We start from the raw sequence: 24,231 nt of genomic DNA on the forward strand, positions 1-24,231 counted from the left end.
TCTTCTCGATCGGTGTAACCACCTGAGACGACCTTGTTGATCTTCTCGTCGGTGCACTTGTGAGTTGCTTCGTTGGCTTGGCTTGAGTAAGTAGGGGAGCCACGTATTGCTATGAAAGCAAGGTGGAGCAGTAGAAGATGGGCGCCTCCCGAGTGTTTTCATATTCTCAAGTCTCAACCACCCGAGGCGAGAAGGTTTACAAGGAAGGAGAATGAGTACGACTGCGTGTGCGTGCGGCGGGCCAAGTGCTCGAAGCCACAACGCCATCAATCTTTAGCTGGTGTGTCACGCGTGCCCTTTTGTTTGTGTCAATGTGTGACTGGTGGAGTGTCTCTGCGTTGTGTCCGTATTTATTTGTATTAGTTGTTTTGTAGGTAGAGAGGAGTCACCTTTATGAGAGGTTGTCGATTTTATCAACAATCTCAAAGGAGAATGTTCTGATATATTTGTTGTTTTTTTTCTACAATCTCGAGGCACCTAAAGCTACATAATCGATCATTTCCTGTAACGCACAGGAAATGATAATTGCATTTTATTTTCATCAATGGCCGAGTAGGAGAACGGAATAGATTTGGTAATAATTGCATCCTCCAACATATTATAATAAACCTAAAGAATGACTTGAGATAAGTATTGCTATCGAATGACGAAACACGAGCTGAAAGGTTTGTGTATAATTTATCACAACAAAAGATGACCAACTGCAAACTGGATGATGAAATAAATAATAGAAACCGAGGGCAAATAATTATTCTTCTCTTAGTGCTTTCCCCACTGATTCTGGATCATGCAAAACTACACAACTCTTTTGGCGCCTGAAACTAAAACAAATTGTGGTTGGACAAGGAATTTCAGATCAAATCAGATTTCTCGAGTGTCAGTAGTATGATGATATCAAAATTCTCCATCTAAAATTTGAAAAAGCAAAATTAGTCCTACGTAGATATATCGTCTATGAGGTACGATATATTTAACAGTTTGCAATCAACTTTTGTCTACAAGTAGATGACAACTAGAAGACTAAAAGATTTGAGTCACCTCGATGGCTTGGATTTCAAACAAAAGAATCTGTAGAACAACACCATGTTGAACATCAGGTTCTCAGAGCTGCAACTTGGATTATCCTCCACGATACCCTAGGATAAATCAATTCCAGAAATCATGGACTAGAAAGCTGAATTACAGCAGCTTCTTCCTCTCAAAAAATGTCTTCAGATGCCATAACTGCAAGCTCGCCACTGAAAGACAGACAGCAAGAGAGAGGAAACTTAGCCAAGCCATCCTAGAGTTGGTAGATCTGTTCATATCTAGCATTTGCTCCTCCCTGGATCATCGTAAGAAACAAACAAATGACAACCACCAAAAAGTATGATAATGAAATTACTAAGATCGATTCTGTTAATTTAGTAGCATAATGTATGTAAAGTTCCTGTTGATAAAAACCCCAGTTGTCAAATCAAATCTTGTCGAAATTTACAAAAAGAAGGAACACACAAAAATACTGGTTTAAGATAAAACAGTTTAACAGACATCATGACATAACTACTTAAATATCAGATTTAATTTCAGATAGTAGAATCCTCTGCCAAAGGTTCCCAACAACTCCCAGTGTACAACAGACATGTTGATAGAAAATTGCTGATGCTAGTTCAGATGAATTTATGTAATGTATACCTTTCCCGGAGATAAAACATTTCATCTTGGATGGACTTAACAGTATCTTCCAACTTCTTCAACTCCAGTTCCATGACCTACATAAGATCAACAGAAAGATGATTGATTTCATGCCTAGAGATGACACTAAAAGATCCACCAAACAACAAAACAGTTATATTAGTCACACATTGGATCTTTGTACCAAAGTGCAGATTTAGTCAGCATGAAGAAACTTAACTAGAAGGCAATTTCACGATCCAGTCTCTAATACAGTCATGTGAGCGAAAGTCGAAAAGATAACATCTCATGAGGAAAGTACCATCATCCGAAGAATTTCAAGAATGGGAGTTCTTTAGGGTTAGCAAGCATGTAGATTGATTGGTAAGAAAAGTAATATATAGACTATACAGTATGATAAAAATCTGTTTTGACTTTGGACAAATTATGCAGTATGGATGTGCACCAAGTTCAGCTTTTCCTGTCAAGTATAACAGATCAGAGAATCACACTAATTTTGCATGCCAAAGAAAGAAGTTGACAACACACAGCGTTCTGATAATAACTAATGTCACACAAAAATTTTATTTATCAAATATATATAGTGGTTACAGCAGAGCTTTTACTTTCAACTCCTTGAAAGAACTATAAAGGTGCTTTCTGCAGGTATTCATAGCATCAAGAGATAGGTAAAGTTAAAAGTGGAAACAAAGAAAGAATATTAGATGAGAGAAGAAACATTGTGTCCTGTAGAAAATAATCACTATTGCTGATCAAATTTGTCCAATAAATGAAATTTTAATCAGTCAAATTTCTTTTTCAGAAACTTGTGATCTTACAGAATCCTCAAGGGGAAACAACATTGTCTCCCCAAGCAAAACATAACGCCTTATGTTTCTTATACCAAACTGCAAACGACAGAATTCCTTGATATCAACACAATTCTAACTGGAATCTAACTTTGGTTATAAACCACAATGGGCACTTTCTTCTTACTGTCATACGAATGCGATTGTTTCTAATACTCTTGTCACGTTGATGCTGCCTGGAAACAACCTCCACTAAGTGGGTAGCTTGCTGACCCTGCTTGCAATGATCTGCTTGCTCGGTGACAGCATTGTATAAGAGGTAGCCAAAATCGAGCAATAACATGAAAAGGACCAACTCAACTCAATGCACGAGACTTCTGCCAATGCAGAATTTGAGGGTCGATGTATGCAATCTTCCCTCTCCATATAGACAGGCTATTTCCATGACTCGAACTGTGGTCATCTATTTTATAAAGAAATAATAAGAGTCATCTATTTTATAAAGGAACAACCTTATTATTAAACTAAGGCTCGTCCTCAACAATATCATGCAAGATTATGATAAAAGTTCAGTTATATGTAAATTAGTAAATATAGCTAATGTTGTGGATTTACAATAGAAGAAGCAGCTATTAGCCTCTGCATTGATGGGTTTTACACATGAAAACCAAAACAATAATGACATTCTCATGCTCTCATCTTATATATTACTATAGACATACCTACAAAAGAACCATCGATTTATGAGATCATACAATCTCACCAACTCATATACTAAGCCAACGGAGCACATACATTAGCAAACAAAAAGCACATAACAAAAATCTGCTTATACTTGCATGGCCTTGTTAGAACCCTTGCAGATTCTAAACTTGGGGTTGATCTTTTTAGAAGATCGGCCTCCTTGGAACTCTATAGGGGTTCCTCCCTCCAAGTTACTGCTCAAAGGCTGCAGAAAAGATTCATCTATTGCCTATGAAAAGAGAAGGAATATATGGCTATTTATAGGGCTTCTAAACCCTAACTCCTAATAGGACTCATACTTAAGACTCATACTTCTAACCAACTCCTAATAGGACTCCTACTCAAGAGTCCTATTCCCTTACAACTCCTAATTCTTCTATAAGAAAAAACTTCCTACATGAATGCCCCTCTCAATTAGGACTCTCCTAGCTAGAGTCCTAACAGAATGTCCCTCTCAATTAGGACTCTCCTAGCTAGAGTCCTAACAGTTTTACATGAATGTCCCTCTCAATTAGGACTCTCCAAGCTAGAGTCCTAACAGACCCGCCCTCTTCAAATCAGCCTTGTCCTCGAGGCTGATGATTCGTGAATTTTGGGAATTTGATCTTCAAGTCGTCATAGTTCTCCCAAGTGGCATCTTCTATTGGTAGGTTCGCCCACTGTATTAGCACTTCATTAGTGGGTCGTCGTCGTCGAGTCACGATCCGTCGATCAATAATGGCACTTGGCTGAGTCTGGAGTTCTCTTTGGGTAGTCATATTTGGTGGGTGGCTTTGGGCTGTCTCCAAGCACCTATTTAAAACTTCCGTCTGGCTGTTGGTTTGTGGGTGATATGTCGTACTCCTTTTTAATTTAGTACCCTGCATATGGAATAACTTTGTCCAAAATCTGCCCTTGAAGATGCAAGTAGAATTTGTCACAAGCACAATGCGTCCCTTGTAGCATAATTCTTTTGAGTCCCGATTGTAATGAGCCACGGAGCTTGGTGCTTCCTCTAATTTTTTTTTTTTTTATCTTACTGGTCTCCGAATCTTCCTGCCATTCTATCTTAATATCCTCAAGGAAGTCGTTGGTTGGAAGTAAAACGACCGAAAATTCAGCTTGCTCAGGTAGCCATTTTTGCTGCTCAGGGGATAATATCTTTCGCTCCAAAAAGTACTTGAGGCTTTTATGGTCGGTTTTAATTTGAAATCGTCGACCAATCAAGTAGGGTCTCCACCTCGTTGCTGCGCGCACAATGGCGAGCATCTCCTTATCATATGTTGACTTATTTTGATGGGAGGGAGATAATGCCTTGCTAGTGTATACGAGTGGTCGACCATCTTGCATGAGAATGACTCCAATTCTGACTCCAGATGCGTCAACCTCAATAACGAAGGGTTGGTTGAAATCTGGTAGTGTTAGCGCCGGCGTCGTCGTTATGACTGCCTTAAGTTTGTCGAAGGCAGTGGAGGCTCTGTTCGACTATTGGAAGACATCTTTTTCCAGTAAGGAAGTAAGTGGTGCACTGATCTTTCCATAGTTTTTCACGAACTTACGGTAGTAGCCTGTTAAACCCAAAAAGCCATGTAGCAATTTTATGTTCCTCGGGGTAGGCCAGTTTTGCATTGCTTCAATTTTGAAGGGGCCCACCATCACACCTTCCTCTGATATGATATGCCCAAGATATTTCACCTTTTATTGAAGAAAGTAAAAATTCGTAGTGGTCGTTGTGTGTTCGAAAGGCAGTTTTCGGTATGACTTCTTCATACACTCGTATTTGATAATACCCGGATCGAATGTCCGGCTTTGCGAAGATTTATGCTCCCTTTCATCTAGCAATTCATCTGCTAATGGAATAAGGTATTTGTCCTTGATGGTTATGCCATTGAGAGCTCGATAATCAATGCATATTCGCCATGTTTCGTCCTTCTTGCGTACAAGTAGCACCGGTGAAGAGTAGAGGTTGCAACTTAGCCGAATAACTCCTGTTTCGAGCATCTCTTTTACAATCCTTTCTATTTTATCCTTCTGGAGATGTAGATACTGATATGGCCGAGTATTTGCTGGAGGTTTGCCTAAAAGAATCGTTATATAATGATCATGCCGATTGGTAAGAGATAGGTTGTGCGGTTCGTCAAATATATCTGAAAATTCAGCAAGCAAAGGAAGTAGGTTTGGATCTTCAAATTCTATTGACTCTCCCTTAGTTTGCTGCTCAAGTTGTACCAAAAGGCCGCTGCATGCTTTATGCAAAACCTTCTTCATTTGTTGTGTGCAAATCGTCGTTATGTCGCCCTCACGTTTCTCGTTCAGTATCACCTGTTTCTCCTTACTGTAAAATTTCATAATTAGTTGCATAAAATTCCAAGAAATATCACATAATGTCGTCAACCATTTAATTATGAGCATGGCCTCATGATCATCAAGAGGGAGAAGGAAGAAATCTGCAATTATCTCTTGGTCTTGCAGCAATAGTTTCTCTTGCGGGCGCCTACGATCACAATTCAAAATCCGTCCGTCGACGACCTTAACGTCAAACCTGTTGCAATTCTCAATAGGTAAGGCCATCTGGATAGTAACCTTACTATTTAGAAAGTTATTAGAACTGTCCGTGTCGATGAGAATAGTGATCGGTTGTTGTTTGAGAAGACCTCCAACTTTCATCGTTTGCGGGTTTGAGTAGTCGGCTAGTGCATGTACCGTAACTTCAGTCGGTTGTGGCTCTTCTTCTACATCTTCTTCTTCATGTTCAAGGCTCTCTTCTGGATGTTCAATGACCTCTTCTTCTATTGGTTCAATCATAAGAAGTCTCCCTTTACTACAGCGATGCTCACGGCTCCATGGCTCGTCACAATGCCAACATAACCCCTTCGCATATCGCTCCCGAAGCTCTTCTCTTGTTAACCTCTTTGGTGTAGGGACTTGGTCGATAGTAGGGGGGGTTGAGGGCTTCAATATTACTGGTTGAGGAGCGACCCTAGTCCTCCGAGCTTCATGGTTCAATTGCTCCTCTTGATGTCGTGCAAAAGAGATGGCTGCCATCAGCGTATACGGTTGTCGCGCTTTAACTTCTCCTCGGATCTCCGGCTTCAAGCCCTCAATGAAGGTCCCCAATAGCTGTTTTTGAGACCAATCACGAGTTTGATTAGATAACCTTTCAAACCTAGTTTGGTACTCCTGAATGGTGGAGGTTTGTCGGATCTTTGCTAGTTGTCCGTCAATATTCTCGTAATCAGTTGGTCTGAAGCGGATTAGCAGTCCTTCTTTGAATTGTCGCCATGAAAGAACTCCATAAGTATGTTCAAACCAGTCAAACCACTGTATAGCATCCCCTTCAAAATGTATAGCTGCAATTTTCACCATAGATGCATCCGCGGTTTTGTGGTACTGAAAATATCGCTCCGCGTGCGAGATCCAACAAATCGGGTCTCCTTCTTCCCATCTAGGGAAGTCCACTCTCATGCATGGATAGTTGGGGTCAGTCATAGAGCTTCCCCTCTCTTGGAAGTCATATCTTTGGGTTTGGTGCGATTGGGCATAGCTCTCTCCTTGATGTGATTTCTTCGTGCTTAGTGGTCGGCCCAATCTGAGTTCGGTAAAGAGCGTCCGAATCTTATCCTCCATTCGCGCCTCGAAGGCTTCGAATTTAGCATTGATTACCTCCTCAGATGCCATAGTATATGCCGCCAAATCTGTGATGTTAAGGTCTCTCTTTTGTTGTCGGGTTAAAGGCATGTATTGGTTGAGAGAGGTGATGGTCGAAAGGGTTGGTAGATCGGTGGATATAGGCTACGGTTTAGGCTTGTTTTGTAGCTATTTTGGGTGCAGTTTGAGGGTGTGGTTTGGTGGAGTTTTAGGGTTGTAGATGAAAGTTTTGGATCTATGGTAGATGGTAGCAAAGGTTTGATAGAAATCAGTGGAAGTTGCAGCAAGTATGTGCTGTCTTGTAAGAGTAGAATTGTCGTCGAAGAAACAACGGTTTCTCGACGTAATTTCCACCAAAAACATGAGAGAATTGAGGAGGGAATTGATAGCAAAATCACAGTTTATATGACAGCAAGGATATCTAATTTAATCAAGAAAATTTCGACAGTATAACAGAAAGGAAATTGGTGCAAGTTGCGATTGCAGAATTCTCATCGAAAAATTTCAGCAGGTTACGACGAAAATTTGCAGCAACATAAAATCGTTTTTAGAGATGAATTTCTTAATAGATCAATCTTAGATGGAAGCCAAGATGATCTATGAAGTGTATAAGAAATTCATTCAAAAAAGATTACAAATAGATGGGTTAAGGCAACAATATGCGGCTGAAATTTTCTGCAGCACAGATTTTTAGGTATAGCAGATTGGACGTAAAAGATCAGTGGTTTATATTGAGAATTTTTTGATGAAACCAAAGGGAAATCCACTGTTATGAAGTGTCAAAGCTGTCATAAAAATATCGTAGAGATTTGGATAGAAACAATATAGTATCAAGATCAAACAAACAGTGCTATGCGACTGAAATTTTATAGTGCAGATTTTCAAGTATAGCAGATTAGACGTAAAAGATCAATGGTTTATATTGAGAATTTTTTGAAAAAACCAAAGGGAAATCTGCTGTTAGGAAGTGTCAAAGATGTCATAAAAATTTCATAGAAATTTAGATAGAAAAAGTACAGTAGTAAGATAAAAAAGATGATACTATGCGGCTGGAATTCTGCAATGTATCTTTCGTCGTAGAGATGAAAACTTTGTGACGAAAGGTTTATGCAGCAATATAGGAACAGTTTTTTTTTTTGGATTTTCGAATAAGGATAACTAAATTGCAGCAGCAGTAAGGTAGGAAACCAAAACCTGTTGCAATTCACGGGGAGATCAAAGGATGATCCGCGGTGGTGGAGATGATGGCGGAATTCGGCGACGATCTTTTAAGCAATTGTGGGAATTGCTTTGGGCGATTGTGGAGGGCTGATGGATGGCAGTGGAAGGGCAGCGAGATGCCAAGAACGTTGCTCTGATACCAAGTGTTAGAACCCTTGCAGATTCTAAACTTAGGGTTGATCTCTTTAGGGGATCGGCCTCCTTGGAACTCTATAGGGGTTCCTCCCTCCAAGTTGCTGCTCAAAGGCTGCAGAAAAGATTCATCTATTGCCTATGAAAAGAGAAGGAATACATGGCTATTTATAAGACTTCTAAACCCTAACTCCTAATAAGACTCCTACTTAAGACTCTTACTTCTAACCAACTCCTAATAGGACTCCTACTCAAGAGTCCTATTCCCTTACAACTCCTAATTCTTATATAAGAAAAAACCTCCTACATGAATGCCCCTCTCAATTAGGACTCTCCTAGCTAGAGTCCTAACAGAATGTCCTTCTCAATTAGGACTCTCCTAGCTAGAATCCTTACAGTTTTACATGAATGTCCCTCTCAATTATGACTCTCCAAGCTAGAATCCTAACAGGCCTTTATGGTAGAGTAATTGATCAGCACAAGCTAATTATCACATATTACTTTTGTGTGATTTCACCATCCATATGCATATCTTAGCCAAGAGATGCAGTTGCAAAGAAAGGTCCATGTCAATGATAAAGAACTTAACATCTCCTAACAAATTGTGATACATTCCTAGGAAGTCATACAAATATCCTTTGGCATTCTGAACTAATTGTCAAAAGAAGAAAAGCGATTCAAGAATAATTTGGACAAAGCCACCAAACTTCAGAGTCACTCAATGTTCACTCATCCATATGATATGAAATCACGCAGAAACATCAATATTTTCAGAAAATTTTTTTACAGTGACCTAGATCGGTCACAGATCAGAAGTAGGCGATTTACATGAGAGGTCTCTTCAAGCGGAAATCTGTGTTACTTCAACAATCAAAACATTTCCCTTTGGAATGCAAGAACCGGCCTACAGTAAACATCTAAACTCTAACCAGGCACGTTAAGAGAATCAAAAGACAAGGCAATTCGCTTACATCGATCTGACCCTTCTTGGCAACGTTGGTCCAGTCCTTGGCGGTGACGCCAGTCTGCCACTCGAACTCCACCGCCATGGTGGCGGGCGGATTGTGGTCGGGCGCCCACAAGCACGCCAAGTAGTCGCCTTCCTCGCTCGAGGTGAAGGCGAAGTTACCGGAGTCCACCTGATCCGCGTAGTGGATGCTATTGCCATACGGAGAAGTCACCTGATAAGTTTAAATCAAACAAGCTACAGATTCACGAACGCACCGATCGAAAACAAACGAGCGATTAGGGTTCGAAAGGGAAGAGGCGATTGTTACCCTGACGGTGATCTTGTGGGAATCAGGGAGAGGGGCGGAATCGGAGGGATTGACGACGGCGTACTTGCCGACGGCCATGGCGTGGATCTTTATGTCCTCGGAGATGCACTTCGTGTGGCCCGACTGAAGCTCGAACCGCAATGCGCGGGCTGGCGGTGCCACCGCAAGGAACGACGCCAGGGCCAGGGTTAGCATGTAGGATCCGAGGAGTCCACATCTCCTTCCCCTCCTCGTTCTCCCTCCCATCACTCTCTCCCTCTCCTCTAAGTCTCTAACCATAGCGAAGAATGAAGAAACGCTTCCACGTCGAAGACGGAGATCGGAACGGACGAGAGGGGAGGAACGTAGAAGAGCTCGCCTCGTGTTAGATCTCCGGAACTCGACCAGAAATTGCCGCGTGGACCTCAAGATGGCTTAAGTCATCTTGGTCCAGCACGAATCTTAAAGAATATTCGTATAAATGATTTACTGCATCGATATGTTTGCACTAAAGAAGCTACTGCATTTACTCATCATGAAATAACCAAAGAGTCACAGTCCTTTTAGCCACAAGAAGAACACATGAATCATACAAAAAACAGCAAGAAGTTGAATCAAACGTAAAGAGTCGAAGTTTGTAACAAGTACATCGATGATATTGCAATCTTTTCGTTAGAAATAAGCATGAAAAGATGTTTTTCCAATTTGTTTCACAAACTTAAACCCTAGATAGGACACAGCTGAATAGTGTAGCTGAGAAAATAAAATTTGCAGTCGATAAATTAAAGCAAAGTAGATTATCCTTTTGCAAGCTTGATGCTCTATCACATGAATTCTTTCATGAGCTTGAAAGACCACTGTTTCCCGTGTCTCCACTGCAACAGTAGAAGTGCGGCAACTTAACTCGACCACAACTCCTGCAAGGTATATAAATTGACAATTTGATCTCATTCAAAAACAGGTATTCAATGGGGACAGAAATCTAGTGATTATTTATAGCCCTAAACAGAAATATTTCAACCAACATAAAACATTATCCAGCAATGATGCTGATTCAAGGCAATTTTGCTTTTCCAAAATTTGCAAGTCAGATTATTCTTTTGCTGTTTGAAACAATTTGTTTAAGAGATTACACAAGACTGTAACATGAAGTGCGTTTTAACAGATGAATCTCTTGCCCAATGATTCATTTATATTTCTTGGAACAATCTCCTGGAAAAGGATCGTATAAGTAGCAATAACTTTCAAATTTAGTTCTGATCCTAAACATACTCACGGCAATCATATTGTGCAGCATACAGCTTTGTCAGGCAACATGTACAAATATGGGTTCATAATTCACTTCCACCTATCTACAATACACAGGTCTAAAATACTCGTACCTCTAGCATTATTATAGTATCAAAACCTAGAATCAATCATCCTGATTGAAGATGAAAGTACACTTTTTTTTTGCAAGTAAACAAAACCTAAGAGGATAGATCCTGTTTGATTTACATCAATCTTGGCTGCATGAACAAGCAACACAAGCAAAAGATCAGGAAATGGCTAGCATGTGGTATATCCATGCTCATGAAATTGTAAAGCTGATACAAACTAGATCTAAGACATCTAGCAGAGGCTAAATGTCATTTGGATCTGTTAAACATCTAAAAATGAAATTCTAAGTCTACCTAAACAAAAACTATTATAGTCATGCTCAAGCAGGCTTGAACAATTCAATGTTTGATAGAAATTACATGTTACTTTTCTAGGAATAGTAGAACATTAAATGTCAACATGCAGAACATGCATCAATTTGTCACATACGACAGCATTCTTTTATGGTACGGTTATAAGCCATATTTCAGGAAAATAAAATATGCTGATCCTGGGGTTGTGTATGGCCACTGTGCAATATATAAGATGTCTGTTATCTAACCTGTCAACCATGCCCTCATCTTTCAGCTATGACCCTCGGTATTACTTAGCATTGAGTGGAAGTGGAAACAATCTTTTGGATCTTATTTACTCAAAGAAACTATTATTTTATTGACCAAATGACTCTAACAAGCATTGCCTTGCATTGTAAAAAAAGGCATAAATCTAACTAAGTGGTTGATATGCAGTATATGCTGAAGTAGAATGTAGTACCTCACTGGTATGGTGGTGTCACTAGATGTCATGAGCAATTCACGTGCACTCTCCCCATACCTCACTGGTATGGTGGTGTCACTAGATGTCATGAGCAATTACACGTGCACTCTCCCCACTCCTCTCTCACAATAATTCATTCTCGATCCTTGGAGCTGACTCAAAAAAGAATCAAGATTTACCTAAATTTGTGAGACAGTTCTAAAAGAAGTTTTTCTTCAATTTCGTCCTTTATTTATTCTGTAGATAATAGTTGTGCACTAGGACTGATTTAACATGCTCAATAAATATAAAAATGATTTTCCAACTTCACCAATATCATGTTGCTCATTTTACAATCCAATAAAAATGGATTCATTAAAATAGCCTTTGCTAAACAGCAAGATTGAAGATAATGCATAAACTAACACAATTTTAGCTGTATGCTTTAACTTCTGTACATATGGTTTTAGTGTAGGAATATTAGTTAGAACCACGTAAAACATGTTACCTACACAATCAGTCACATCTTACTTACTGAAACTTGGTGATCTTTATCAAATTTTCCATATATGAAATGTGTTTAGTATTGAAAAATTTTACGGATGCCATCTGTACCCAACTCTCTGAGTTGCTGAAAAAATATAGATGGAATTGTAAAAATCTGAACTGCTTCTTGATGGACATCCTATCTGTTCAGAGTTCTAAAATGTAAAAACTAGCAGAACAGATAGAGAAGTTGAAAGTTTGGTATGCTGGTCGAAGTTAGCTTGATAATCCTTATGAACTCTAGCAGTTAATATGGAACCAAAATTGGAACTCTGTGCAGATGAAAATGCATTATTTGTTGGCATGTGGTACTCCAGGAAATTCTATTAGTTTGCAAACTACAACCATAATTGATGAAGAGATTTGTCAAACTAGATCCAGGACATAGAGCAGCAAATCTTACTTGCAACGAACAATCACTGGAACAGGTTTCAGAGCCTTGGGTCCATTCCTCAGTCCTTTCTTATGCCGAGAAACCTGCATTGCAAACATTATGATGTAATATCATTGGACATTCTCATGAACACATGATGTTCGATGAATATGCTGATATTTTCTGACACATAAAGTTGGATCACTTGCACAAAGGAGACATGGTACACAATTTGGCACACTAGAAAACTTCTGAATCTTCAGAGGCAAGATCATCATGAATAAAGACAGAAAAGAAAGTGGTCTGACAAACTCCAGTAAAATGACACTTATCAATATGTTGTTTTCAAAGGAGAAGCTGCCAACATTTGTACAATCATGTCAGAAAAGACAAGAAGAAGGTATTGCATTTAGGATAAGTGTCACAACACAGCAAAAGACTACCAAAAGAGAAAGCAACAATTAAGTTCGATTTTGCTGGACAGAAAGTAAATGCCATCTATCCGGAGCATCATCGCGTTCGGTCCACTGATCAGCACGCATAGATTGCATGTAAGTCGATGCATGATTATGTATGAAGCACAATCGTCTCATGATGTTCAAGTTAAATCATCAAATAGCTTGTGGGCATTTACTTGGTAGGTCGAACAACAAGCCGACTCCATTTCATCTCGATGTTAAATCACAACAACACCTCTAACGGAAACAAAATAAAACTAAAAGAAAGGCCAAACGAGAAATGAACAGTTAGCAACTAAAGTATTGAGTTAGCAGAACAAAGAGCCTCCTTTCCGAGACTAAAATCTATAGAACTCCAAACTTTTAGAGAAAGAAAACAAATCTTTCCAGCACTCAACCACATTAGTCAACAATAGATATTCGATAATCGGCGAATCGAATCTCCAGAAGGAGACAGGGTGAGGACGCACGTTTTTTTTGGGAACGGCCATGAGCTCCATGGAGGCGTCAAAGGAGAAGCCAGGGAGCGACGGGGACCCCGCAGAGGAGCCGTGAGCGAAGGGGCTCTCGAGGGAGTCAGAGGGGAAGAGAGGGCGAGGGAGACGAGCGAGATGGGAAGACGCCCGCCGAAACAACGCTGCCGCCGCCGCCATTGTCGTCTCTGTCAGGCCTCCGCAACGCTAACCTGTGCCGAGCGAGAACGGATTCGCTCGAACCGGTCTGTCGTGGTTCAACTGGGTTTTATCGGAGAGAGGTTGGGAACCTCTCCAAGTAGTAAAGAGGCTCGTTGTCCTCAAATTCGTCCTCAGATCGCATCAGTACCGTCCGTTAAAATCGGACCGTATGAGAGGCATGCGGCGTGACAGGTGGAGCTTGAGAGTGAATGAATGATGATGCCGAAAGATATATGACTAGTGCTCGTCGGACACTTTTCTCCCCCCCTCCGCCCCACTTTCTCCGTAACCTAAACGGCCCTTAGGTGATTGATCTCAACTTCTCTCTCTTTCACGCTGCTTCTCGTTGGAGCAAAATGAGAGATCTGTATCGATGCTATTTCCGTCTTCAAATTTCTTTGTGATGGTGTTATTTGATTTGTAGATGTTTGTATTTATGTCTGTATGAAGTTTTTCGTCCTTTGTTTGTGGTGATGATTCTTGCACATCAGGTGTTTGTGTATATGAGTCTAAGAAGCTACATTTGGTTGCCACCCTCTCGCTGGGGCATCCTAGCAGAAAAAAATCTGAGCTTTAGCTGTTCTTTGCTTTCTCTATTCAGCAGGCAGATTAGATAGAACAGAGAAAGGGGAAAATGTCGTACATGCGCGGAGACTTGCTATCCAGGACAAGGAAGTTGGCGAAGGGTCTCGCAAAGCCTACCCCGGTGTGGCTTAAACCCATGGAAGAGTACGCCCCTCTCTCCTCCCATTCTCTCATCAACCAGATAGACGAACTTTGTTGGAATGGGATTATCTGATACACCCTTTCTGATGCTCTTTCTGTCTCTGGTTTCATGTATTCTGGAAGCAAAATTTTAGCTTGCTGGAGGCAGGTTGATTGTAACGATTGGTTTCACAGGGCGTCGCCGGTGACATTCCCACGGACGGATGGGAAGATCAGGAAGATTGAAATGCCGGAGGATGTATATGTCAAGAGATTCTTCAAGAAGCATCCGGATTCTCTCTACCATGATGCTGTCAAGTAACACTGCACTCTTTCTGCCGCTTCAATCTCTTGTGCTATGATGAAAAGACCCTAAGGTCTTATCGTGGAAGAAAGGGGAGAAAAGGGAATGATCGCTTCGAGGAGGGGATCGGTCTCCTAGGGTTTTGTCATAATACTGAATAATATTTCATTGATTGATTGATTGATTTCCGAAAAGAAAGGGTTACATCACTATTTATAGAGTTCATAACAGACTCAATAAACATTATTCAAAAGCTCATAAAAGGGTTCTAACAATTCCTCCCTATTCAAATTAGTCTTGTCCTTAAGGTTGAGTAGCATCAAACTCGGGGAGCTTCTCTTTCAGCACTTCAACCATAGGCTATCTGCAACGCATCACAACCCGTTGATCAAGTAAGTATGGTCTCCACTTTTTGCTAGTGTAAGTAATAGGTTTGTCTTTCTATGTAGTAATCATTGCAAGAAACTCCTGGCCCTGTATAATCAATTTTATCTTTGAGCATTTGCTATCATAAGTTAAAATCCATCCATTAGCGATCTTTACTTTGAATCTGTCATAGCCTTCAATATGATAAGCTAATCGGGCTGCAACTTTCTTGTCAATAAAATTATCAGTGCTACCCGTATCAATCAAAACAGTGACAGGCTGATGCTTCAAAGTTCCTCCTTTTCATAGTTTGTAGGTTAGCGTAGCCAGCCAATGCATGCACTGTATGTGTTATGGCTTCAGTATCTTCATTAGTTTCCACACCTTCATGATCGGAGTCCAACTCTTTTGCTTCCGGTTCCTCTCCAATTGGCTCAATCATCAGAAGTTGCTCTTGTTTACATCGGTGCTCCATACTCCACTTTTCATCATAGCACAAACCCTTCGTTGATGTTTCTTTGAGTTCTTCTCAGGTTAGTCTGCGAGTGATAGAATTTCGACTGGGAGTAGATATGGTGGGTTGCTTACTGCTCACCTGTTTATTAACACCTCTGTTTCGACGGTATTCCATGCTGATTTTTTTCTTATGCAGATGTCCAAATGAAATCGTAGCTATCATGGTGCGGGGTTGACGAGCCTTAACTTCATATCGAATCTCTGGATTAAGCCCTTCAATAAATGTACCCAAAAGTTATCGTTCCGACCAATCTCTAGCTTGATTTGACAATCTTTCAAACCTGCTCTGATATTCTAACACTGTAGAAGTCTGACGAATTTTGACGAGCTGTCCATCAACATTCTCATATTCTGATGGGCCGAAGCGAACAAGAAGCCCTCTTTTGAACTGCTCCCATGAAGGAACTCCGTGGAAAGTTTCATACCAATCGTACCACTGGATTACATCTCTATCGAGCTGGATTGAGGCCACTTCTATCTTGGATTCTTCTGGGGTTCTGTGAAAATGAAAAAAAAATTTCGCCCTAAAGATACAACTGGTCGGATCCCAATCTTCCCATCTCGGAAATTTCACCTTCATGTATGAATAGTTTATGTCACAGTCTTAGGGCCCTTTTCCTGTATTTTCAGATCTATGCAACTTAGAACTTGAGCCCCTATCTTGTTGAAATTTGCTGAGGCTCTCCAATAGGCTCTTTTTGAAATCATTAAGTGTTTCTTGCAGCCGGTTCTCAATTCTGATTTCCAATGCTTCCATTTGTGCTTTCACTGAGTTATAGGTGGCCATTACGTAAGATTGCAAATCTGTAATCCCCAGTTCTTGTTTCTGATGTCTGGTCAAGGGCATCAACACTATCGATACGAACCTGCCGAGGAAGCGGACGTCGAGGGTAGTGCTGCGGTCGTGGCGTTGGAGGAAGAGTTGCTGTCCTGTTTCTGTCGTTGCGTAGGGTGAGAGCGCCGGGGGCTGGAAGGCGACTACGTCGGTATGGTTGTAGCTGCATGGGGTGAGAGCGTCGGTGGCTGCGATGGCGCGGATGGAAGGCAGCGTTGCTTTGTCTCCATCGCATTGCAGAAGGAGGCACTAGTGACGTCGAGGGATCGCGTGCAGTTGAGGAAACGACAGTGGCTGCGGCGGTCGTGGTTGCCTTGTTTTGATCGCCGTTAGGAGGGATGGTCGAGCGACTGCAACTGTGATCCAAGGAGAGTCAGCGATGGTGGCGTGGTTGGGGATAACGTCGCCGACGGTAGAAGCGATGAGGGGTTTGGTCCGCTGGTCGGGAAACAGCGGCGGGGGAGGGCGGCATTGAAGCGGCCGAGGTTGAAAAAGGGAGTCAGTGTGTGCGTTGCCGGGTTTGAGGCAGCGCCGTGCAAGAACTTGCTACGTGTGCTGCTGGAGGGCAGCTATGGCAGCGGTGGTTGCTGGCCGGAGCGAAGCGGCGACGGTGGTCGCTAGCCGGAAGCAGAGGAAGCGGTGGTGCGGTTGGAAACAAGAAACAATGCTCTGTTTCTATCGCTACGAGAAGAGAAGGTTGCTGCCGGGGTTGAGAGGCAGCAGTGGCGGTGCGGTGGGAGCAAGGTCGTCGAGGGCGAGGAGCAGCAAAGGGTCGCCGAGGCTAGGCACTGCTAGGGGGTGGTTCGCTGGCCGGGAATGGCGGCAATAGCCCTTTCTCGGTTGCCTTGTTTTGGTCACCGCGAGGAGGGGAGGTTGCTGGCTGGGGAGCAACGGCGAGGGTGGAGAAGGAGGCAACGAGGGTCGCGGCTGCGATCGACGAGGGGCTGCAGCAACAGAGGAAGCTCTGTTTCTGCAACCGCTGGAAGGAGGGGCTGCGTCAACCGGCGGTTGCGACCCAAGGGGGGGTGGGCACGATGGCGGACTAGGGCAGCGTCGTCGACAGTAGAAGTGGCGATGGGGTGGTTCGCTGGCTGGGAAACGACGCCGGCGGTCCTTCTCGCTCAAGCGAGATGGGGAAGCGAGGAGGAGAGGTCACTGGCTGGGTGGGGGTAGCGGTGGCGGTGGTGGCTGTTGGCTAGGCAACAGCGGCAATAGTGGTGGTCCCTCGGCCGGGAAGCAACGGCGGCAGTGATCGCTGACCGGAGAGCAGCGGCGGCGGGTGAGCTAGCCGGAAGCAGGGGTGGCTACGGCTTCTTCTTCTTCTTCTCTCCTTTTTTTTTTTAGGATGAAGATAACTGCAGCGAGGGGGCAGCGGCGGCGGTGGTGGCTGCTGGCTGGGCAGCAGCAACAGCGGTGGAGAAGGGGCAACGGTGGTCGCTGGCCGGGACGCAGAGGTTCCTTCTCGGTTAAGAAGGATCGGCATTCGTGGCTGTTGGCTTCACCCTTCCTCACGCAAATTTCTTCTTTTTTTTTTTATAGTTACGGCAACACTGCAACGAGAACGCGAAGGATCGCCGTTCTGATACCAAATGATAAGACCCTAAGGTCTTATCGTGGAAGAAAGGGGAGAAAAGAGAATGATCGCTTCGAGGGGATCAGCCTCCTTGATCGCTTCGAGGGGATCGGCTTCCTAGGGTTTTGTCATAACATTGAATAATATTTCATTGATTGATTGATTGATTTCCAAAAAGAAAAGGTTACATTACTATTTATAGAGTTCCACCTAGGGTCCACCAGGATTTGGACTCTTAATAATAAATAAATATTAAATAAACCTCTACCTGATTCTAACTGAACTAAACTGATTCAATAAACAATTGGACTAAACAAACTCAATAAACATTATTCAAAAACTCATAAAAGGGTCCTAACATATGATTGCTTATCCTTTTGTGCTCTAGTGATTGTAATTAATGTGTATGTAATTTGATCGTGAGAGCCTTGTGTTTTAGTGTTTCAATTTGTAGTTATAATGTGCTCGATTGACAAATTTGTACTGTGGTATCATCGGTACAATTAGATTTACTGTTGTAGTCAATGACCAAAATCTTAATTATGGGTAATCCCCCTCATGGTTTTTTGTCAGCTGCTTTCTTGTTTGAGTTCAAAAGGTTGGAAACTTGGCATTAATTTTTAGTTAATTCTGTTTGTGTAGAAATGAGTTACTTTAGACAGATTTTTTGCAATACCGATTTTCCTTCCAAATAGTGCTGAACAAATGCAATGAAGTACAGATCGTAATGAGTTGCTCTTATTTCAACAGGATAAGTGGTTTTGATCCTCCTCCAGCACGAGTTTTTGCTTGGCGTGTTTTGGAGCTCAAGGGACAAGGTGTTAGTGAAGAGGGAGCCATGGCTGTAGCTGATGTACATTCATCCTCTTTAATATTGTATTGGTTTGTTTCAGTAATTTATGTTCAGAAGATCAGGATGCAATGCAACAAAAGATTTCTTGTTTTCTAACCAGTCCACAGACTCATACATAGAGTGTTTATTCATTGAATGTCTACTATGGTGCTTAAATTTTGGAGACATGTGATATTTGAAATACTGAATATTTACTTAGTGCTTTCTAAGTAATTTGTTCCATGATTTTTCTTTAGATGGAATATCGAGCTGAGAACAAGGCAAAGAAGAAGGCGTACTCTGAGCTGAAGCAAGTTGCACGGTTGCAAGGGAAGAAGCCACCTCCAAATCCCTACCCGAGTGCCATTAAAGAAATACAAGCAGTGGAGAAGAAATTTGTCCGAGACCGTTTCTTTAATCCCAAAATACTTGAGATTGTGCAGAAGATGAAAGCAGAAAAAGTTGCAGAGATGCAAGAAGGACAAAGAGAGTTTGGCAACGGCAGGGGTGGTGGTGGTCAGCGTGGTGGATGGAAAGGTGGCCAGCATCAGTAATTTAGATCCGTCGGTACATAGATTGAATTGTTACTTGCTTTTTGCATCTTGTCATTTTGGTTAGGAGTCAGTCAGTCTTTTCCATGTGAGCAATCTGAAGTGCAATAAAGGATTATTATGGAACAATGAAAAATGTCTTTTTGTTAAAGATGCCTTTCTTAAGTTTGCTAGACAATAATCACCTGATATACACGATACTAAAATCACAAGTGAAATGTCTTACGGTTTATCTTATTCAACATAGAAAGTTTGGACAAAAGTAAATTAATAGGTATACTTAGTTATCATGTACATCTAATGGAATCATCATGACCATTTATAGGAAGCTGACAGGAAACACTAAGCATAGATTAGCAATACAAGAATAATGTTGGACAGGTTGCATGCCACACAATTTATCGAGAAAACAATTATAAGGTTATGCATTATAGTGAAATGAATAAAACTCAATTTATTTTTCAATTCTACCTGGTTAATTAGATTTCTGCTTCATACATGATGATGAATTCGGAGGTAAATCGGTAAGGAGCTTGACTGCTACATATGTTCCCTGTTTTTTCTTTATATTATCCCTTGTAGTTGCATGCATTTGGTTTAATCAGTTTGTGGTTCACTCTCGGATGATAGAAATATGAAGCACACTTACCTAACTCAGCAAAATTGAATGACTGCAGCAATTCAGTAGTATTTTGATGTTCATCCGTTCTTGATTTAGATAATTATTGATCATGTGAGTGAAGTACATAGCCAAGTCATATATATTGTTTAGCAGCTATTATTAATGGTAACCTCTGTCGACCATCTTCCATGATTAGCCCCTCCAACCTATAAAATCGTCTTTGCTTCATAAAATTAATGTCGAGTTTTGGCCACCTATCATATTGGATCCAATTCTCTAGTAAAACATTGCCACCAATTTCCAGATGATTATATATATACTATGGTAATTTTGACTCGTTGAAGAAGCATTACTTCCAGTGAGATAGATGCACATGAATGAAACAACATCAAGAAGAATCCTGCGTATACCTATAAATCACCAGGTGTTTGTTTACAGCATCCAGGAAGCCAACTTAATATTTTGCGGCATATAGACTCCATATACCAAAGTCTTTGATTCATATTAAGTGCATGATTATTGTCAGAATCGAGGCTGATGTTGTTTTGTCTTTTAAGCTTTGAAAGCTTTCGATTTCCATTGTTTTTGCACATGGATTGCTCGAGTGAACTAACTGATGACTTTGATTCAGTAGATGCTAAACATACTGGCAAAACAGTTTCTGTGGCACGCATTTGTTGCCTGTAAACTATAAACAATTCAATCTATTAGAAACTATTCCGGAGATCTAATATCAAAACAGACAAACCAAGCTTGCCATCTCGACCCATGCAAATTCGAGAGTAACTCTTCACCTGATCACCCAAACAAATTTGCGGGTGGTTCTTCATCAAAAAGATAATTCATCTACTCAATCTCAAACATAGGATGATCCACATCAAATAGGGATGCCAATGACCATAATTCATGGGACCAACCATAGGCTGCCTGGGTAAGTTCCATCACTACAAGCATACAAGCCTGATACAAGAGACCATCTCATAGCCAAAACATCCAAATGGAATTAACAGGGCAATGTTTCCAAAGTGGAAGCTACAAGGAAGATCTCGATAACAAGAAGCAGCGTTTTTCTGCAACTTCAAACAAACTCAAAGGTCAAAACTGGCGTCTAGCCCTTGTTTCTGCCACTGTAACCCGTATCGATCTTCCATCCAAGTCCTGCACAGAAAAAAGGTATGTGCCTTAGTCCGATGGAACACTATCAATAAAAATACAAAATATATATTAATATTAGTAAGCAGTCAATCCAATTGGTCCATTGTCTACTATGAAACTTTTAGAATGTGAATCCTCCTCCCCAGATCTGTGATACTGGGGATATGCAGGTGTACAAACAGGTATTAAGAAAGATAATGATAAGAAATAATGTTCCCTTATCAACAACTGTGTACAAAACAAAGAACAAAAGGTCCGAGTAGAGAAATATGAAGATAAAGACATACGGTGCCATTTAGTGATTGTATAGCATTCTCAACCTCCTCAGCCGAGCTGTAAGTGACAAAGCCGAAGCCCCGCGATCTACCGCTCTCCCTATCATAAACGACTTTGGCCTCTAAAACCTTCCCTTGCTCACTGAAAAGTGTCTCAAGAGCCAGATCATCAATGCCCCATGAGAGATTACCTACGTAGACCCTGTTTGCCATGTCAAGGTTACCACCAGCCCGGAATCCTCTAGATGGGAACTCATCTTTTCGTGGAGGTGGTCCTGAGTTCACCCTCAATGGCCTCCCTTCTAGTGTCTGTCGGATCATAGAACCAAAATTACAGTAAATCCTCCACTTACTCTGCCAATTTTCTTTAGCAGGCACAAAGCGAAAACTAATTGAACTAATGCATATATGGAGCACAAACATTTACATGACCAGCATAAAAAAGATGCAGAGAAAGAAAACATGCATGAACATCTTTCTTTGCAGGTTGATTAGACATAATTCAAAATGAGTGAAAATGAATTGCAAAAGACCCAATAACCAATTAAGAAGAGAAAAGTGAGAAAGTCACTTTGGCAGATAAGGCAAAGAGTAAGAGGAACACATGCTAGCTAGTGAAGATACATCGTAATCCATTATATAACTCAGATTTAATAGTAAACTAAATACACAGATTTACTCTACCGAAGATTAGCGAGCCCTTAAAGAACCAAAAAGGAGAAATAAGGTTGAAGAGGAAATGCAGTCTCAGCTACAAACTTAACTGCAGGTAAAAAATCCAGTGAAGTAACAGCAATTAATGCATTCCTGATCTCTAGATTAGCACCGGTTTAGATCTTAACCAACTCTTGTTTAATTTAGATTTCCAAATTTTGTTTATCGGTTTGTGGGATTTGATGATCAGTTAGAACTTAAGACTCACTTAATGTTAGTTTGAATTAGGTTTTCATACTCATGTTATGGTAACAAGCAAAAAGGTAAAAGGTTTATGAAACAAAAACATTACATGTATCACATAACTTGGACTGAGAAGTAATGTAGAGCGTTGTTAATGTTTTCACTAAAGATTAGCCCTTAAGAAAAGTGGAACAGCAATATATGGTTAGGCATGAAATATCATGTGTCACAAATTTGAAGAGTATATGCCTTGAACTGCTCCATCACTAAAACCATAACTTCAAAAAAAGGAGCAAGTCAGATTCCATCAACCAACTGCAGGGGATACCTTTTGCTATATTAACCATCTTATTGTTGATCTTCATATACAAGCGTTTAGGTAATTTGTAAATTTATACTGATAGATTCACTCACATAACCATTAAACTGCTGAGTGGCTGCTTCAACCTCCTCCACGGTTGACATTGTCACAAATCCAAATCCTCTGCTTTTTCCAGTTTGCTTGTCATATATAACCTGCAAAGTAAACAACCAAAATGTCAACTTTTACAATAACCTGATGTTCAACTAATGCATAAAGTAAACCAACTATTTGGCCAGCTATCTGCATGTTAGAATGAAGGGTTAAAATGAACAAAAACATGTTAGAAATACTACCAAACCACTCGTAATACAACCGGACAATTAAAGCAGCAGGAAGAAAGTTCAGGCACTTGCAGCTTCTGCCAGATGAGATATGCCCATGAATGAGGCTTGCGTTCATCGAAGATAAGCCAAGCCAAGCCAAGCCCAACACATTTCACCTAAAAGTTACTTAAACAAAGGCTTTACCTCCACCATCTCGACATTCCCGGCGCGTTGAAAGAGACCAGCGAGCTGGGAGCTGTCGAAGCTAAACGGGAGGTTCCCGACGAAGAGCTTCAAGTCCGGCGAGAATTCCACCTCCTCCCCACTCGACAGGTCCGCCTCCTCTTCTTGCTCCAAATCCGAGGACACCGCCACCTTGGGAACGGACCCCGAATCTAAAGCTGGCGCCTTTCTTACCGGAGGAAAGGGACTATAAGAAGGAAAAGAGACATTTTTGATCGAAGAGAAGGAAACGTAGGAGAGAGCAAGGGTTTGGGTTTGGGGCTTGGAGGACGAGATTCTGCGGATTCCGAAGGAGAGGGAAGGGAGGAGGAAGGAAGAAGCCGCCATGGATAGTGGGGGGCTTATGCTTTCTTCTTGATAAGGTGGAGGAGAGAACTGGGGAGGAGTAGGGGCATACGATGGACGAGAGGCGGAGGAGATATGAGAAATTAATACGATAAAATTTTTTTTTCTTAAAAAATATTCATATTTTAAGTATTTCTCAAGGGGTAACCTCTCTTTTATTTTTATTTTTTTAAATAATATTTTTAATTTAAAAATATTCAAAATATCTCTTAAAAAATTTTTGTCAAATTTTTCTACATATATATTTTTTTATTAGTTTTAAACTATTATAATATTTTTATTTGACTCATTTATAATATTTTTTTGTAATAATATTTATAATATTTTTATTAAAATAATATTATAAATAATATCATATCGTGTAATTGTCATTGCCTATAAATCATTATGATATCATAATTTTAGGTTTAAAGTTAATTTGATTGAGGTTAGTTGTCTATTTACATCATTTACAGTTTTTCAAATAGATTTTACATTGTTCTCAAAACACTACAACAAAATTAAGGATACTGTTTGAGGAAAAAAATGAAATGAGAAATATTGATTGAAAAAAATACTTCAAATATGAGTATTTTCTATAAAGCTCATCCAAATCAATATCCCTTTGTGTTGACGATCATATCATTTTAATTTAAAATAATATTTCATTTGATATATTCCATAGAATTGACATTATTATTATTATTATTATTAAGAGAAATATTTAAACATCATGACACATATATTTATCAAAAATTCTTGCCAAACATCAACAAGACAACTCGATGGTGAATAAAT

General features: G+C 40.7%; 4 protein-coding genes across 10 annotated transcripts; 1 reads left to right on the forward strand and 3 right to left on the reverse strand.

The window, feature by feature from the left end:
- Positions 1 to 837: 837 nt before the first annotated feature.
- On the reverse strand, positions 838 to 9,955 carry LOC103974249 (transmembrane emp24 domain-containing protein p24delta9). 2 transcript variants are annotated; one of them, XM_009389025.3, is made up of 4 exons: positions 9,464 to 9,955; positions 9,158 to 9,367; positions 1,675 to 1,751; positions 838 to 1,238 (listed from the first exon to the last, which is right to left on the reverse strand). In XM_009389025.3, exons 1-4 carry the CDS (start codon positions 9,740 to 9,742, stop codon positions 1,199 to 1,201), a joined length of 606 nt encoding a protein of 201 aa, XP_009387300.2. In that variant the 5' UTR covers positions 9,743 to 9,955; the 3' UTR covers positions 838 to 1,198. The 2 variants fall into 2 exon arrangements, with proteins under 2 accessions (XP_009387300.2, XP_009387299.2); XM_009389024.3 differs by having other exon boundaries at positions 838 to 1,324.
- A 77-nt stretch (positions 9,956 to 10,032) lies between these two features.
- On the reverse strand, positions 10,033 to 13,667 carry LOC103974252 (uncharacterized). Its single transcript, XM_009389026.3, has 3 exons — positions 13,405 to 13,667; positions 12,507 to 12,580; positions 10,033 to 10,359 (listed from the first exon to the last, which is right to left on the reverse strand). Exons 1-3 carry the CDS (start codon positions 13,585 to 13,587, stop codon positions 10,281 to 10,283), a joined length of 336 nt encoding a protein of 111 aa, XP_009387301.1. The 5' UTR covers positions 13,588 to 13,667; the 3' UTR covers positions 10,033 to 10,280.
- A 113-nt stretch (positions 13,668 to 13,780) lies between these two features.
- Positions 13,781 to 19,455, forward strand: LOC135612585 (uncharacterized). 5 transcript variants are annotated; one of them, XM_065109046.1, is made up of 5 exons: positions 13,781 to 13,913; positions 14,213 to 14,337; positions 14,509 to 14,631; positions 18,658 to 18,760; positions 18,997 to 19,455. In XM_065109046.1, exons 2-5 carry the CDS (start codon positions 14,243 to 14,245, stop codon positions 19,291 to 19,293), a joined length of 618 nt encoding a protein of 205 aa, XP_064965118.1. In that variant the 5' UTR covers positions 13,781 to 13,913; positions 14,213 to 14,242; the 3' UTR covers positions 19,294 to 19,455. The 5 variants fall into 5 exon arrangements, with proteins under 5 accessions (XP_064965118.1, XP_064965120.1, XP_064965116.1 ...); XM_065109044.1 differs by having other exon boundaries at positions 13,783 to 13,913; positions 14,210 to 14,337; XM_065109048.1 differs by lacking the exon at positions 14,509 to 14,631.
- Positions 19,456 to 20,893: 1,438 nt separating this feature from the next.
- LOC135612586 (29 kDa ribonucleoprotein A, chloroplastic-like) lies at positions 20,894 to 23,516 on the reverse strand. 2 transcript variants are annotated; one of them, XM_065109050.1, is made up of 5 exons: positions 23,071 to 23,516; positions 22,654 to 22,755; positions 21,534 to 21,651; positions 21,355 to 21,442; positions 21,031 to 21,070 (listed from the first exon to the last, which is right to left on the reverse strand). In XM_065109050.1, exons 1-4 carry the CDS (start codon positions 23,434 to 23,436, stop codon positions 21,363 to 21,365), a joined length of 666 nt encoding a protein of 221 aa, XP_064965122.1. In that variant the 5' UTR covers positions 23,437 to 23,516; the 3' UTR covers positions 21,031 to 21,070; positions 21,355 to 21,362. The 2 variants fall into 2 exon arrangements, with proteins under 2 accessions (XP_064965121.1, XP_064965122.1); XM_065109049.1 differs by having other exon boundaries at positions 20,894 to 21,070; positions 21,355 to 21,651; positions 23,071 to 23,515.
- Positions 23,517 to 24,231: the final 715 nt, after the last annotated feature.

The sequence above is a fragment of the Musa acuminata genome, chromosome BXJ2-5 (assembly GCF_036884655.1).
Source record: "Musa acuminata AAA Group cultivar baxijiao chromosome BXJ2-5, Cavendish_Baxijiao_AAA, whole genome shotgun sequence".
Lineage (NCBI taxonomy): Eukaryota > Viridiplantae > Streptophyta > Magnoliopsida > Zingiberales > Musaceae > Musa > Musa acuminata.